The sequence below is a fragment of the Somniosus microcephalus genome, chromosome 15, assembly GCF_052327205.1.
Source record: "Somniosus microcephalus isolate GS21.2 chromosome 15, FLI_Smic_1.0, whole genome shotgun sequence".
Classification (NCBI taxonomy): domain Eukaryota; kingdom Metazoa; phylum Chordata; class Chondrichthyes; order Squaliformes; family Somniosidae; genus Somniosus; species Somniosus microcephalus.
In genome coordinates, this window is record NC_141001.1 from 99,205,093 (window position 1) to 99,219,708 (window position 14,616).

The 14,616-nt window shown below is 46.4% G+C and overlaps 1 protein-coding gene across 1 annotated transcript in view; it reads right to left on the reverse strand.

Annotated features, from left to right (window-relative positions):
• The window catches only part of slc6a5 (solute carrier family 6 member 5), a 72,246-nt gene that overhangs the window by 9,103 nt on the left and 48,527 nt on the right, over window positions 1-14,616 (reverse strand). The window contains exons 10-12 of the mRNA XM_086008153.1: window positions 7,574-7,686; window positions 4,437-4,568; window positions 1,689-1,788 (exon numbers count right to left, since the gene is read on the reverse strand). Coding sequence (XP_085864279.1) covers window positions 1,689-1,788; window positions 4,437-4,568; window positions 7,574-7,686 — 345 coding nt within the window. The remainder of the gene's footprint in view (window positions 1-1,688; window positions 1,789-4,436; window positions 4,569-7,573; window positions 7,687-14,616) is intronic.

Consider the following 14,616-nt stretch of genomic DNA (forward strand, 5'->3'; position numbering starts at 1 on the left):
TTAGCCTCAATTTTTTATATAATAATTTTTTTCAAAATTTAAAATTATTGTTTAAATAGTTTTTTACAGTTATTTATAGTTCATTTAAGTAGTGCGATGTTTTTTTAAATTTTCTTTCAAGTTTAAGTACTGTTTTGGGGCCAGGAGTTTTCATGAGTTTGACAGTTCTTACTATCAAACTCATGAATGAACTTTTGCAACCTCCCATTGGCTGCCCAGTGCTCACGTGATCCCAGCCGGCTCATCGCACTAAGTACGCCGCTGGGTCACGCATGCACAGGACCTGAAGCGGGCCAGTGACAGGAAATGCAATGCGGGCCAGGATTGAAATGTCAGCGCGCCGGGTAAGTGCACATCGGGAGCTTGCACGCGCGGCAAGCCCCGAACCTAATTTCTGGGCCAATGTTGAACAAATAGGAAAGAAATTTCATTTAGATAGTGCCTTTCACGTCCTCTGGACGTCTCAAAGTGCTTCACAGTCACTGAAGTACTTTTCAAGTGTAGTCACTATTGTTACGTAGGCAAGCTCAGCACCAATCTGCCAACAGCAAGGTCCCACAAACAGCAAATGGGATAAATGGCCAGTTAATCTATTTTGGTGGTGTTGTAATAGGTTAACTGTTTGACCAGGACAACAAATCTGCTTTTCTTCACACACTGCCGTGGGAATCTTTTATGTCCACCTAAACAGGTCTTCAGTTCAATGAGGGGTCTGGACAGAGTAGATAGAGAGAAACTGTTCCCATTGGCAGAAGGGTCGAGAACCAGAGGACACAGATTCAAGGTGATTGGCAAAAGAAGCAAAGGCGAAGTAAGAAAAAACTTCTTTACGCAGCGAGTGGTTAAGATCTGAAATGCACTGCCTGAAAGGGTGGTGGAGGGAGACTCAATCTTATCTTTCAAAAGGGAATTGGATAACTGAAGGAAAAAAATTTGCAGGGCTACGGGGAAAGGGCAGGCAAGTGGGACTAGCTGAGGTGCTCTTGCAGAGAGCTGGCACGGGCTCGACGGGCCGAATGGCCTTCTTCCGTGCTGCAACCATTCTATGATTCTAATTCAACTCCTTTCTTCAATACTGCACTGAAGTATCAGCCTGTATTATGTGCTCTAGTCCCTGAAGTGGGAGCTTGAACCCATGTCCTCCTGACTCAGAGGTGAGTGTACAACCATCGAGGCAAGTTAACACACATGGAAACATTTTCTCAACTACAACTCAGAGCATGAGCAAAGCAGTGTACTAATTCACCACAACCATTACATTATGCACAACATGATTCTAGCAATCAGTTGTCAAAAGTCATAACTGCTTTGTCTGAGATAGAGGATTATGTGAAAGTGTGTGGGTTGGTTTATTGTAATTATAATGTTAAACAGCAAAGCAGGCATTAACTGGGGCAATGTGTCATTAGCTGGCTTTTTAATGGTAGAGTTCTTCCATGATATGACTGAAAAAGTTATCAAAGTAACTAATTAGCTAGCACGGGATATGTCACTCATGCTGGCAAAAGGGAAAACTGAGCAAAATGCTGAATTGACTTTGCATTATGGAATTATGTTCAATTCAATTATCTTTGTGTCAAAGGATTTATACAAACAGTGATATGGATGTCACAAAATATTGATCCGGTATACTTAATGGTTTCGCAGGAACCGCAAAAATAAGACTCAATTAAATAGATTGGTCTTACCGTATATGTATGAAACCCCAACTAGTTCGCATATTGCAATGATGACGAGGGAATAGGAGGCTGCGTATGTGTCTACCAGCTGCAGCATGTAGATCCCACTCTAATATCACAAAATAAATCAGGAAACATTTTGGATTGTGCAAATGTTTAGCTACAGTGTTAAAATTAATCCATGCAAGTTTTTTGGAAACCATCCACCATTTCCTTGTCAAAAAAAAATCACTTCAAAACAACTGCGGTAAAATGAAGGGGAGGAACCAGGCTAAATCGCAGCGCACTTGCACATAGACCATCCTTTGGAATTAAGGAATAAGGCGAGACACAAGGAGACCCAGCCTCAGTTCCCCATTACAGTGCGCACACAAATACACAGCTCCTTTTTGATCTTAGCTCCTTGTTCCCTTCTTTTAATTTCAGAGAGTGCAATAGAAAAGCATCTTTTGATCATCGTGACTGCTGATCCTTGAGCCTACTGCCAGCAAACATTTGGGATTTTCATCCATCGTAACATTTACATCGTAAATTTCAGTGAATATCAGAACTAGAGACTGGGGTTCGACTTTTCGCACAATCGCTAACATTTAGACTTACTAGACATTTAGGTCCCTCAGATAAGAACATGTTATCACTGGGTGGTAAAGCCTTTTAACTATAGGAAGACGGGCTGGAAGTATAAGCATCAACACCCAAGTTTGTTTGTATTCATCCTTACCCGTGTATTCAGTCAGCTTAAAAATAGTCAGTAATCAATCAGAATATGAGTGCTTGTACAGATATGTCTGAATCCTGAACAATATAAGGAAAAGCAGTGCTCGGTTGTTAATGTATAGTGACACTGTAAGCAGAACAATTCTTCCCTATAGTTCTTAAAATGTAAGGAAGTCTGTAAAGAAAAGGGGCTATTTTGCCCATAAAGCCCATTCCCTCATATGAACAAGCATCAACCGTTGTATCATGTTCATTGAACAAGGGGATTCACTGTCGTTATAGTTGTTATATTTCAACATTCTTCACAAACATGTAATAAGGACCTTCAATTTCCTCTCCATATTCAGGATTTGCACTGTTGTTATGCCATTAGTGTGCTAAAAAGATCAAAAACATTTCCATTTTGGCGCATTTGGGTGCATTTACAGCATTATTGCGCTTAATGCAAGTTTTCTCGATTTTTTTAACAGTACAAAGCTTGCGGGGTAATTTGTATAGATGCAGCAGCAGCATGTCAAGGCCAGGAAATCAAGCAGCATGGTATAGGAGAGGACTGCAACCCACCAGGTACGACCCTGCACGTGCAGCCTGCTCTGATTCCACGAGGACCTGTACAAGGAGCCGTGCATCCAACGGCTGCACCTCGCCAAGGGTTCCATTGGGCATCGCTGCCAACTTCAACGCCGTGATTTGCAGAAGTCACTTCACTGCCACCACCGTTCAGTTCTTGGCAATTAAAGTGACAACTGCCCTCAACTTTTATAGCTCGGGCTGCCACGGGGTATCATTAACCAGGGATCGCGGTGTGGGCGTGCATCGGGCAGGTGACGGGTACTCTCTTTCATTGAACAGCTAAATTCATCCACTTCTGCACATCACCCTCAGCCAGCGGAGGCATAGAACCAGGGACGTCTTCAGGATAGGAACATAGGAACAGGAGTAGGCCATTCGGCCCCTTGAGCTTGTTCCGCCATTCAATCAGATCATGGCTGATCTGTACCATAACTCCATTTACCCGTGTTTTGCTCCATATCCCTTAATACCCTTACCTGACAAAAATCTATCGATTTCAGTTTTTAATTTTTCAATTGACTTCGTCTCAACAGCTTTTGGGGGAAGAGAGTTCCAGATTGCCATTATTCAATGTGTGAAGAAGTGCTTCCCGACATCACCCCTGAACGGCCCAGCTCTACTTTTCAGGATAGCCAGATGCCTGAGGGTGCAGGCTGCCACGGTGGTAGGCACTGAAGGTGCCAACTGAGCATCCGCTGATGCATGTGAATAAGAAGGGGTTTTATCCCCAGGATGTCCAGTTCATGATGCAAACCAGGCTGTGTCCTCGCTTGTCTCTGCAAAGGAGCATCAGAGGGTAGATTCTGCAGGTTGCCATCATCAACTGATTGACTGCAGTGGCAGCACCTCCACCATGGTTTCTTCTACACCCTCTACCAGCTGACACCGAAGCCCATCTCTCTGGCCCAGCAGCCCCTTGCCAGGAATCCTCGCCTGTGTGAAGATGTCCCGGGCCTACTGAATGGTCTGTTTCTTGACTTACTGTAATGTTCATACCTAACAAATCATGAGACAAGTCCCAGTGCATTTCAAAACATCTCTTTGATTGCATGCAAGCTAGGGGGGGTGAAAGGTTGTGTGTGTGAGGATAAGGCTGCCAGTTAAGGAGTGTGTGGCAATTGTGATTTGAGAGGTGAAGTGAGAGATGCGAGGGTGTTAGGATGCTAGAGTGGAGGAAAGTGTTCTGAGCTTGTACAAGGCAGTCGGTGTGTGTTATGGGAGTTGTAGGCACCCTTACCCAGAGTGTAGTGTGAAGGCTCAGTAGTGTAAGGCTTGCTTTAAGAGGGTGAGGAGTGTGGTGGCGCCCAGGATGGGCAAGGAGAGCGTGGTGACATGCGGCCCTTCCCTGACCTCGCAAAATGTTTTCACATCTTTCTGTACTCAAAAGCAACAAATGGAGGAATTTCTCGCTGCTGAAAGCATTTGGTGTAAACATTATTATTCACTTAAACTGGAACGCTATCTTACCTGGGTTACCATGGGAATACCCATGAAGAAGAAAACCGTACAGCAGGCTAATGTGAACAGTGGCTTCTTAGGCCGCAGGTATCCAGGGAATTCATCCACGACTGAAGTCACGATGGTCTCAATGGTTGCAAACTTGGATTTAATTGGAAAAAAATAGATATGTTATAGCAATAATTGTAAAATACTGACCTTTACTGTTACTCACTGTTGGACCTTTTTTTCCTGTTGAGAGCTATTCAAATCTAGCAATGCGCCTGTACTCATAATACTGAACGTGTAAAGACAACACTTGTTTAGACCATAATCTTAGAAGGTGACATTTTTAATGTTTGAAGTAAAACTAGAAGGTAGTGTGAAGTAGATTGCTGCCCAGGTGTAAACCTGCATTGCAGATCAGCTGATGTTGTAGAAACTGCCCATTGAAAGCAGTGGAAATGAAAGGTGGGCGGTTACTGTAGCGGGCAGTCGATGCCCAATGCCAAGTTTGCACCCAGGCGGCCCACTGAAAATCTACTCCTGTCTTTGTCATTTTTTCCCCTTACATTACAGCACTTCAAAAGTACTTCACTGGCTGTAAAGCGCTTTGGGACATCCTGAGGTCATGAAAGGCGCTATATAAATGCAAGTTCTTGCTTTTTTCTTTCTTTATACTGTATATGCAGTTCGAACTCCGCTTTTGTGATGAGGGCAACATTGAGAACTGGAACAAAAACACACAAAATACCGGAAACACTTGAGCAGATCAGGCAGCCTCTGTAGAGAGAAGAGAGGAGTTGATGTCTCCAGTGTGGACTCTTTGTCCCAACAGGCAGATATTACTGATGAATGGTACTGTAGTATGTTGCTGAGCAGCTGAGTGTTTCCAGCATTTTCTGGGTTTTTGTTTTTGATTACCAGCACTTTTCCCTTTGTTAACATTGAACCGTGATTATAAATGTGCTAACTCCCCTTTAGACCTTCGATACACATTAGAGGAAGGAGACTGTCACCTCATCCATGTGGGTAGGGCCTGAACTCGGCTGCAGAATGTTGACCATAAGGCATTCAAAGTAAATGGTGTCAAATCTGATGATTACGTTTTTACTGAAAGTGCTGCCGGTTAATTAAATTCTGCTGAGTATTTCCAGCATTTTCTGTTTTTATTTCTGTTAATTAAATGGTTTGGTTAGCACTATTGGTCCGACAGAGGTGGCTGCCTGTGGTAAGTGTGGACGGTGTAAGTGGAGTCAGTCAGCCAGCCAGCCCTGGACCACAGCACATGCACAGCTGTTCCAATGCTGGAGCCCTCGCTGGACAGCACTACACCAATAACATCTTCAGCAAGAACTACAGAACCATTATAATTATTTAGTTATTCTTCTCCTCCCTCTCCAAAGCCTTCCTTATTTTTCTTAGTTATTTATATGATTATAAATGATATTGGGGGACAATGTTATCCTAACTGGTCTAGCGGGAAGGGGTCAATTTTGGGGCGGAGTCCTGTTTAACACACTGTCCGATTTTACGCTTCATTGACTTCAGTGGAGCGTAAAATCTGGCGGGTTGTAAAACAGGTTTCTGACCCGAAACCGCCTCGTCCCCACCGGGCGGGTTAAGTTAAAATTACCCCCATTTTGTCTTCTACAAACTTCTGGAATATCTCTTTCTTTGACTCAGTGCCTGATTACGCTGCTGTGAAGCTTCTTGAGAAGTTTTACTACGTTAAAGGCTCTTATATAAAAGCAAGTTGTTGTTGAGCTAGAACAAAAAAAAAATACAATAGATAACTGGAAATATGTGGTGATGAGGAGAGAAGAACAAAGTTACTTGCGCCTTAAACAAATTTTGTAAAGTGATAGATGACGTAAGAAAACTACTAGGCACTTGGTCTAAGCGTGAAACAAAGCTTTAATCAACTGTTTTACAACATGGAGGCCTAGTTGTGTCCTTCACTAGTTCCTGTTAAGAATGTCCTGCGCAAGCTGGGCCCGTGCCCGAGTATTTATACTCTCCCTGGACAGCGCCACCCGCAGGCAGCTCAGTATTATTTCATAAGTCTTTCTTTCATGAATGACTGATTCATGTCAGTAGGTGCGTTGTAACGAATAAATCTGTTAGGCCTGTACCTTTCAGTGTCAGTAAGTTAGATAATATTTTTACCTTAACTCAGTAACGTGACACAGTCCGTCAGTAAGCCTGCTGTATTGCAGCAATGGGTGAGCCATTGTCACAGTTAGACAGTAAACCACATTCCAGGTCCAAGTATGCTCCATCAGCAATGTCACAAGTTTCTAATAGTTTTAAGGCCATACTACAAATTGCTCAGAATTTGGCATTGACTGGAAATTTACTAGTAATTTAAATGTGCTCTTCATTTATTTTTTTAATTGATTAGGTGACTACTAATATGCTATATTATATAAATTATGTATTGTTTTAATTATATTATATTAATTATATTGTATTAATTATATATTATAGTTCCATATTAATACAACTGGTGGTGCAATGGATCAAAACAGTGCCCCTTCATCTCTAGGACCTGAATTTAAATGCAGACCAAACTGCTGAGATCAAAATGGTAAATTTACTGATCCAGCACTCCCAGTAGGAGGCCGTGTTTGACGGGAGCATGAGTCAAAGAATCTCCAATTCACACTCCCTTCAAAGATGGCTCCTCGCTGGAACTGTTGCGTTTGGTGAATTTATTCTGAAGCTTCTTGCCTGTAAGTATCCCCAAGTCAAATGGGTTTGAGTGATGTGAGTTTCCAGAGGTTATAACACTGCGGCACAAATTGCCCAGACCTTGACATTAATTGGAAATTTCATTCAGAAAGGCCACAAGAATGGTTGGTGAGCGAAATAGAAGGGTGGCAGGGATGCATTAGAGGGCACTGGCACCCCTCATCTTGATGTGTATGAGCATGGAAAAAACCCCACCCCAAAATGCAAATGAATTAGTAAAGAGGAAAAAATAGGATGGAAATAACTTGTCTAAATGGTGCTCTATGAGCAGGGTGTTAGTGAATTTCATGTGTTTGATGCTGTCTTCACTTAACACCTGACCCTAGACTCAGAGAGAACAAAACAACAATTCGTGCACAGCTTGAGTAAATGAAATGACCGCAGCTCAGTCGTGTGTGGGCTGTGTGACTTACCATCGTGTCCAGTCCGAGTGTTAGGAGCATCAAAAAGAAAATTATAGCCCAGAACGGAGATAAAGGAAGCCTGGTCAAAGCCTCGGGATACACTACAAATGCAATACCTGGACCTGAAACACACAAAGAATTGCACTTGTTAAAGATAACCTCGGCAACGCATGATGGACTGGACTTTCCGCACACCCTCCTCCACCGATTGGGGCACATCATCACTCAGTGGGGCAGGACTTCTGCCTGCTGTTGTAATGCCCCTCTGAACTAGGCCATATTTCCGAGGGTCTTTAAAGTACAAGAGGTGTGAGTTGCACCTGTCTGGCGGGAGACCTGAAGTTTTCAACCAGTTCATACTTAAAAGAAAAGATTTAATTTGTGGAGCAAAAATCCATTATTTGGTCTAATGGATTAGAAATGAAACAAGAAAACTGAATTGCATTTAAATGTGATTGAGTGCTCAGCCGCCATTGGGCTCGGCAGTCAGTGAAAGCACAGACTGTTTCAGGCTGCCCCCGTGTGGTATTTTACTCACAGTGCTGTATTTTATTCAACAAAGTCAACCCGAATGTTTAACCCCTTACAGGTTGTAATCTTTTGCAACTTAAACCTTGACCTTTCCATGACAACTGTGCATGGCTGCATTCTGAGGGCACTTTCACAGACCCACCCTCCTCCACCCCCCACACCTTTCACTTGTTTGGCCTCCTAACCCTAACCCTCCAGTGACATTTGAAGGCTGGCTGCCTTTAATGTTGTTAAGGATGGTGTGTGTGGATCTTGTGTGTGTATGTTTGGTGTGTGGATGGATGTTGGGTGTGTGTGTGTGTGTGGATGCTTTATTTTATTCATTCACGGAATGTGGGCGTTGCTGGCAAGGCCAGCATTTATTGCCCATCCCTAATGGCCCTTGAGAAAGAGGTGGTGAGCCGCATTCTTGAACTACTGCAGTCTGTGTGGTGAACAGTGCTGTTAGGGAGGGAGTTTCAGGATTTTGACCCAGCGACGATGAAGGAACGGCGATATATTTCCAAGTCAGGATGGTGTGTGGCTTGGAGCGGAACTTGGAGGTGGCGGTGTTCCCATGCGCCTGCTGCCCTTGTCCTTCTAGGTGGTAGAGGTCGCAGGTTTGGGAGGTGCTGCAGTGCAACTTGCAGATGGTACATACTACAGACACAGTGCGCCAGTGGTGGAAGGAGTGAATATTTAAGGTGATGGATGGGGTGCCAATCAAACGGGCTGCTTTGTCCTGGATGGTGTCGAGCTTCTTGAGTGTTGTTGGAGCTGCACTCATCCAGGCAAGTGGAGAGTATTCCATCACAGACCTGACTTGTGCCTTGCAGGTGGTGGAAAGGCTTTGGGGAATCAGGAGGTGAATCAGGAAATTTGTTCATCCCAGTTTGGCATAAAAATAAAACAAAAAAGGTGACTCAACTGTGGCTAACAAGGGAAATTAGGGATAGCATAACATCCAAGGAGATGACATATAAATTGGCCAGAAAAAGCAGTAAACCTGAGGATTGGGAGCAGTTTAGGATTCAACAAAGGAGGACAAAGGGATTAATTAAGAGGGGGAAATAGAATATGAGAGTAAGCTTGCAGTGAACATAAAAACTGACTAAAAGCTTTTATAGATATGTGAAGAGAAAAAGATTGGTGAAGTCAAGCATAGGTCCCTTGCAGTCAGAATCAGGGGAATTTATAATGGGGAACAAAGAAATGGCAGACCAATTAAATACATATTTTGGTTCTGGCTTCAAAAAGGAGGACACAAATAACCTCCCAGAGATATCGGGGAACATAGGGTCTGATGAAAGGGAGGAACTGAAAGAAATCAGTATTTGTAGGGAAATGGTGTTAGGGAAATTGACAGGATTGAAGGCCGATAAATCACCAGGGCCTGATAATCTACATCCTAGGGTACTTAAGGAAGTGGCCCTAGAAATAGTAGATGCATTGCTGGTCATCTTCCAACATTCGATGGAATCTGGAACAGTACCCATGGATTGGAGGATAGCTAATGTTACCCCACTATTCAAAAAAGGTGGTAGAGAGAAAACGGGGAATTACAGACCGGTAAGCCTGACATCGATAGTGGGGAAAATGCTAGAGTCCATTATAAAAGATGTAATAGCAGAGAAGTGGAAAACAGTGACAGGATCGGACAAAGTCAACATGGATTTACAAAAGGTAAATCGTGCTTGACTAATCTACTGGAATTTTTTGAGGATGTAACTGGTAAAATAGATAAGGGAGAACCAGTGGATGTGGTGTATTTGGACTTTCAAAAGGCTTTCCATAAGGTCCTGCATAAGAGATTAGCGTGTAAAGTTAAGGCACATGGGATTGGGGGCAAGGTATTGACTTGGATAGAGAACTCGTTGGCAGACAGAAAGCAAAGAGTTGGAATAAACGGGTCCTTTTCTGAGTGGCAGGCAGTGACTAGTAGGGTACCGCAGGGATCAGTCCTTGGACCCCAGCTATTCACAATATATATTAATGATCTAGACAAGGGAACTAGATGTAATACCTCCAAGTTTGCAGACGACACAAAGCTGGGTGGGCGTGTGTGCTGTGAGGAGAATGCCGAGAAACTCCAGGATGATTTGGATAGGTTGGGTGATTGGGCAGAAACATGGCTGATGCAATATAATGTGGATAAATGCGAGGTTATCCACTTTGGTCTCAAAAACAGGAAGGCAGATTATTATCTGAATGGCAATAGATTGGGAGAAGGGGAAGTGCAATGAGACCTGGGTGTCCTTGTGCACCACTCGCTTAAAGGTAAGCATGCAGGTGCAGCAGGCGGTTAAGAAGGCAAGTGGTATGTTGGCCTTCGTAGCGAGAGGGTTTGAGTGCAGGAACAAGGATGTCTTGCTGCAGTTGTACAAGGCCTTGGTGAGACCACATCTTGAGTATTGTGTGCAGTTTTGGTCGCCTTATCTGAGGAAGGATGTTCTTGCCATGGAAGGAGTTCAGCGAAGATTCACCAGACTGATACCTGGGATGGCAGGAATGACGCATGAGGAGAGATTGGGTCGATTGGGCTTATACTCGCTGGAGTTTAGAAGAATGAGAGGGGATCTCATTGAAACTTATAAAATTCTGACAGGACTAGACGGACTAGATGCAGGAAGGATGTTCCCGATGGTCAGGGAGTCCAGAACCAGGGGTCACAGTCTAAGGATAAGGGGTAAGCCATTTAGGACAGAAATGAGGAGGAATTTCTTCACCCAGAAAGTGGTGAATCTGTGGAATTCTCTACCACAGAAGGCAGTAGAGGCCAATTCATTAAATATATTCAAGATGGAGTCGTATATATATCTTAAGGCTAAAGGGATCAAGGGATATGGGGAGAAAGCAGGGACACGGTACTGAATTTGGATGATCAGCCATGATCGCATTGAATGGCGGAGCAGGCTCGAGGGGCTGAATGGCCTACTCCTGCTCCTATCTTCTATGTTTCTATGATGTTGGGTGTGTGTGTGGATGTTGGGTGTGTGTGGGTGTTGGGTGTGTCTGGGTGTTGGGTGTGTGTGGGTGTTGGGTGTGTGTGTGGATGTTGGGTGTGTGTGTGGATGTTGGGTGTGTGTGGGTGTTGGGTGTGTGAGGATGTTGGGTGTGTGTGTGGATGTTGGGTGTGTGTGTGGGTGTTGGGTGTGTGAGGATGTTGGGTGTGTGTGTGGATGTTGGGTGTGTGTGGGTGTTGGGTGTGTGTGGGTGTTGGGTGTGTGTGGGTGTTGGGTGTGTGTGGATGTTGGGTGTGTGTGTGAATGTTGGGTGTGTGTGGATGTTGGGTGTGTGAGGGTGTTGGGTGTGTGTGGATGTTGGGTGTGTGTGTGGATGTTGGGTGTGTGGGTGGGTGTTGGGTGTGTGTGGGTGTTGGGTGTGTGTGGATGTTGGGTGTGTGTGAATGTTGGGTGTGTGTGTGGATGTTGGGTGTGTGTGGGTGTTGGGTGTGTGTGAATGTTGGGTGTGTGTGTGGGTGTTGGGTGTGTGTGTGGGTGTTGGGTGTGTGTGTGGGTGTTGGGTGTGTGTGGGTGTTGGGTGTGTGAGGGTGTTGGGTGTGTGTGGGTGTTGGGTGTGTGTGGATGTTGGGTGTGTGAGGATGTTGGGTGTGTGTGGATGTTGGGTGTGTGTGTGGGTGTTGGGTGTGTGTGGATGTTGGGTGTGTGTGGATGTTGGGTGTGTGTGGATGTTGGGTGTGTGTGGATGTTGGGTGTGTGTGGATGTTGGGTGTGTGTGAATGTTGGGTGTGTGTGTGGGTGTTGGGTGTGTGTGTGGGTGTTGGGTGTGTGTGGATGTTGGGTGTGTGTGTGGGTGTTGGGTGTGTGTGAATGTTGGGTGTGTGTGTGGGTGTTGGGTGTGTGTGTGGGTGTTGGGTGTGGGTGTTGGGTGTGTGTGTGGGTGTTGCGTGTGTGTGTGGGTGTTGGGTGTGTGTGGGTGTTGGGTGTGTGTGGGTGTTGGGTGTGTGTGAATGTTGGGTGTGTGTGTGGGTGTTGGGTGTGTGTGGGTGTTGGGTGTGTGTGGGTGTTGGGTGTGTGTGTGGATGTTGGGTGTGTGTGTGGGTGTTGGGTGTGTGTGTGGGTGTTGGGTGTGTGTGGATGTTGGGTGTGTGTGTGGGTGTTGGGTGTGTGTGGGTGTTGGGTGTGTGTGGGTGTTGGGTGTGTGTGGATGTTGGGTGTGTGTGGAGATGTTGGGTGTGTGTGGGTGTTGGGTGTGTGTGGGTGTTGGGTGTGTGTGGGTGTTGGGTGTGTGTGGGTGTTGGGTGTGTGTGGGTGTTGGGTGTGTGTGGGTGTTGGGTGATGTTGGGTGTGTGTGTGGGTGTTGGGTGTGTGTGGGTGTTGGGTGTGTGTGGGTGTTGGGTGTGTGTGGATGTTGGGTGTGTGTGTGGATGTTGGGTGTGTGTGGGTGTTGGGTGTGTGTGGGTGTTGGGTGTGTGTGGGTGTTGGGTGTGTGTGTGGATGTTGGGTGTGTGTGGGTGTTGGGTGTGTGTGGGTGTTGGGTGTGTGTGGATGTTGGGTGTGTGTGGGTGTTGGGTGTGTGTGAGGATGTTGGGTGTGTGTGTGTGTTGGGTGTGTGTGTGGATGTTGGGTGTGTGAGGATGTTGGGTGTGTGTGGGTGTTGGGTGTGTGAGGATGTTGGGTGTGTGTGGGTGTTGGGTGTGTGTGGGTGTTGGGTGTGTGTGGATGTTGGGTGTGTGTGGATGTTGGGTGTGTGTGGGTGTTGGGTGTGTGTGGGTGTTGGGTGTGTGTGGGTGTTGGGTGTGTGTGGGTGTTGAGTGTGTGTGGGTGTTGGGTGTGTGTGGGTGTTGGGTGTGTGTGGATGTTGGGTGTGTGTGTGGGTGTTGGGTGTGTGAGGATGTTGGGTGTGTGTGTGGATGTTGGGTGTGTGTGGGTGTTGGGTGTGTGTGGGTGTTGGGTGTGTGTGGGTGTTGGGTGTGTGTGGATGTTGGGTGTGTGTGTGGATGTTGGGTGTGTGTGTGAATGTTGGGTGTGTGTGGATGTTGGGTGTGTGAGGGTGTTGGGTGTGTGTGGATGTTGGGTGTGTGTGTGGATGTTGGGTGTGTGGGTGGGTGTTGGGTGTGTGTGGGTGTTGGGTGTGTGTGGATGTTGGGTGTGTGTGAATGTTGGGTGTGTGTGTGGATGTTGGGTGTGTGTGGGTGTTGGGTGTGTGTGAATGTTGGGTGTGTGTGTGGGTGTTGGGTGTGTGTGTGGGTGTTGGGTGTGTGTGGGTGTTGGGTGTGTGAGGGTGTTGGGTGTGTGTGGGTGTTGGGTGTGTGTGGATGTTGGGTGTGTGAGGATGTTGGGTGTGTGTGGATGTTGGGTGTGTGTGTGGGTGTTGGGTGTGTGTGGATGTTGGGTGTGTGTGGATGTTGGGTGTGTGTGGATGTTGGGTGTGTGTGAATGTTGGGTGTGTGTGTGGGTGTTGGGTGTGTGTGGGTGTTGGGTGTGGGTGTTGGGTGTGGGTGTTGGGTGTGTGTGTGGGTGTTGCGTGTGTGTGTGGGTGTTGGGTGTGTGTGGGTGTTGGGTGTGTGTGGGTGTTGGGTGTGTGTGAATGTTGGGTGTGTGTGTGGGTGTTGGGTGTGTGTGGGTGTTGGGTGTGTGTGTGGATGTTGGGTGTGTGTGTGGGTGTTGGGTGTGTGTGTGGGTGTTGGGTGTGTGTGGATGTTGGGTGTGTGTGTGGGTGTTGGGTGTGTGTGTGGGTGTTGGGTGTGTGTGTGGGTGTTGGGTGTGTGTGGATGTTGGGTGTGTGTGTGGGTGTTGGGTGTGTGTGGGTGTTGGGTGTGTGTGGGTGTTGGGTGTGTGTGGAGATGTTGGGTGTGTGTGGGTGTTGGGTGTGTGTGGGTGTTGGGTGTGTGAGGATGTTGGGTGTGTGTGGGTGTTGGGTGTGTGTGGATGTTGGGTGTGTGTGTGGATGTTGGGTGTGTGTGGGTGTTGGGTGTGTGAGGATGTTGGGTGTGTGTGGATGTTGGGTGTGTGTGTGGATGTTGGGTGTGTGTGGATGTTGGGTGTGTGAGGATGTTGGGTGTGTGTGGATGTTGGGTGTGTGTGGGTGTTGGGTGTGTGTGGGTGTTGGGTGTGTGTGGGTGTTGGGTGTGTGTGGGTGTTGGGTGTGTGTGGGTGTTGGGTGTGTGTGTGGGTGTTGGGTGTGTGAGGGTGTTGGGTGTGTGTGGGTGTGTGTGGGTGTTGGGTGTGTGTGGGTGTTGGGTGTGTGTGGGTGTTGGGTGTGTGTGGGTGTTGGGTGTGTGTGGATGTTGGGTGTGTGTGGATGTTGGGTGTGTGTGGATGTTGGGTGTGTGTGGGTGTTGGGTGTGTGTGGGTGTTGGGTGTGTGTGGGTGTTGGGTGTGTGTGGGTGTTGGGTGTGTGTGTGGGTGTTGGGTGTGTGTGGGTGTTGGGTGTGTGTGTGGGTGTTGGGTGAAAATCGACCCAAACAACTATCGAGGCATCTGTGTAAACAGTAACCTGGGGAAGGTATTCTGTAGCATCATAAACAAAAGACTTATAAACTTCCTTGAAGAGCACAATGTCTTGAGTAAAAGCCAAAT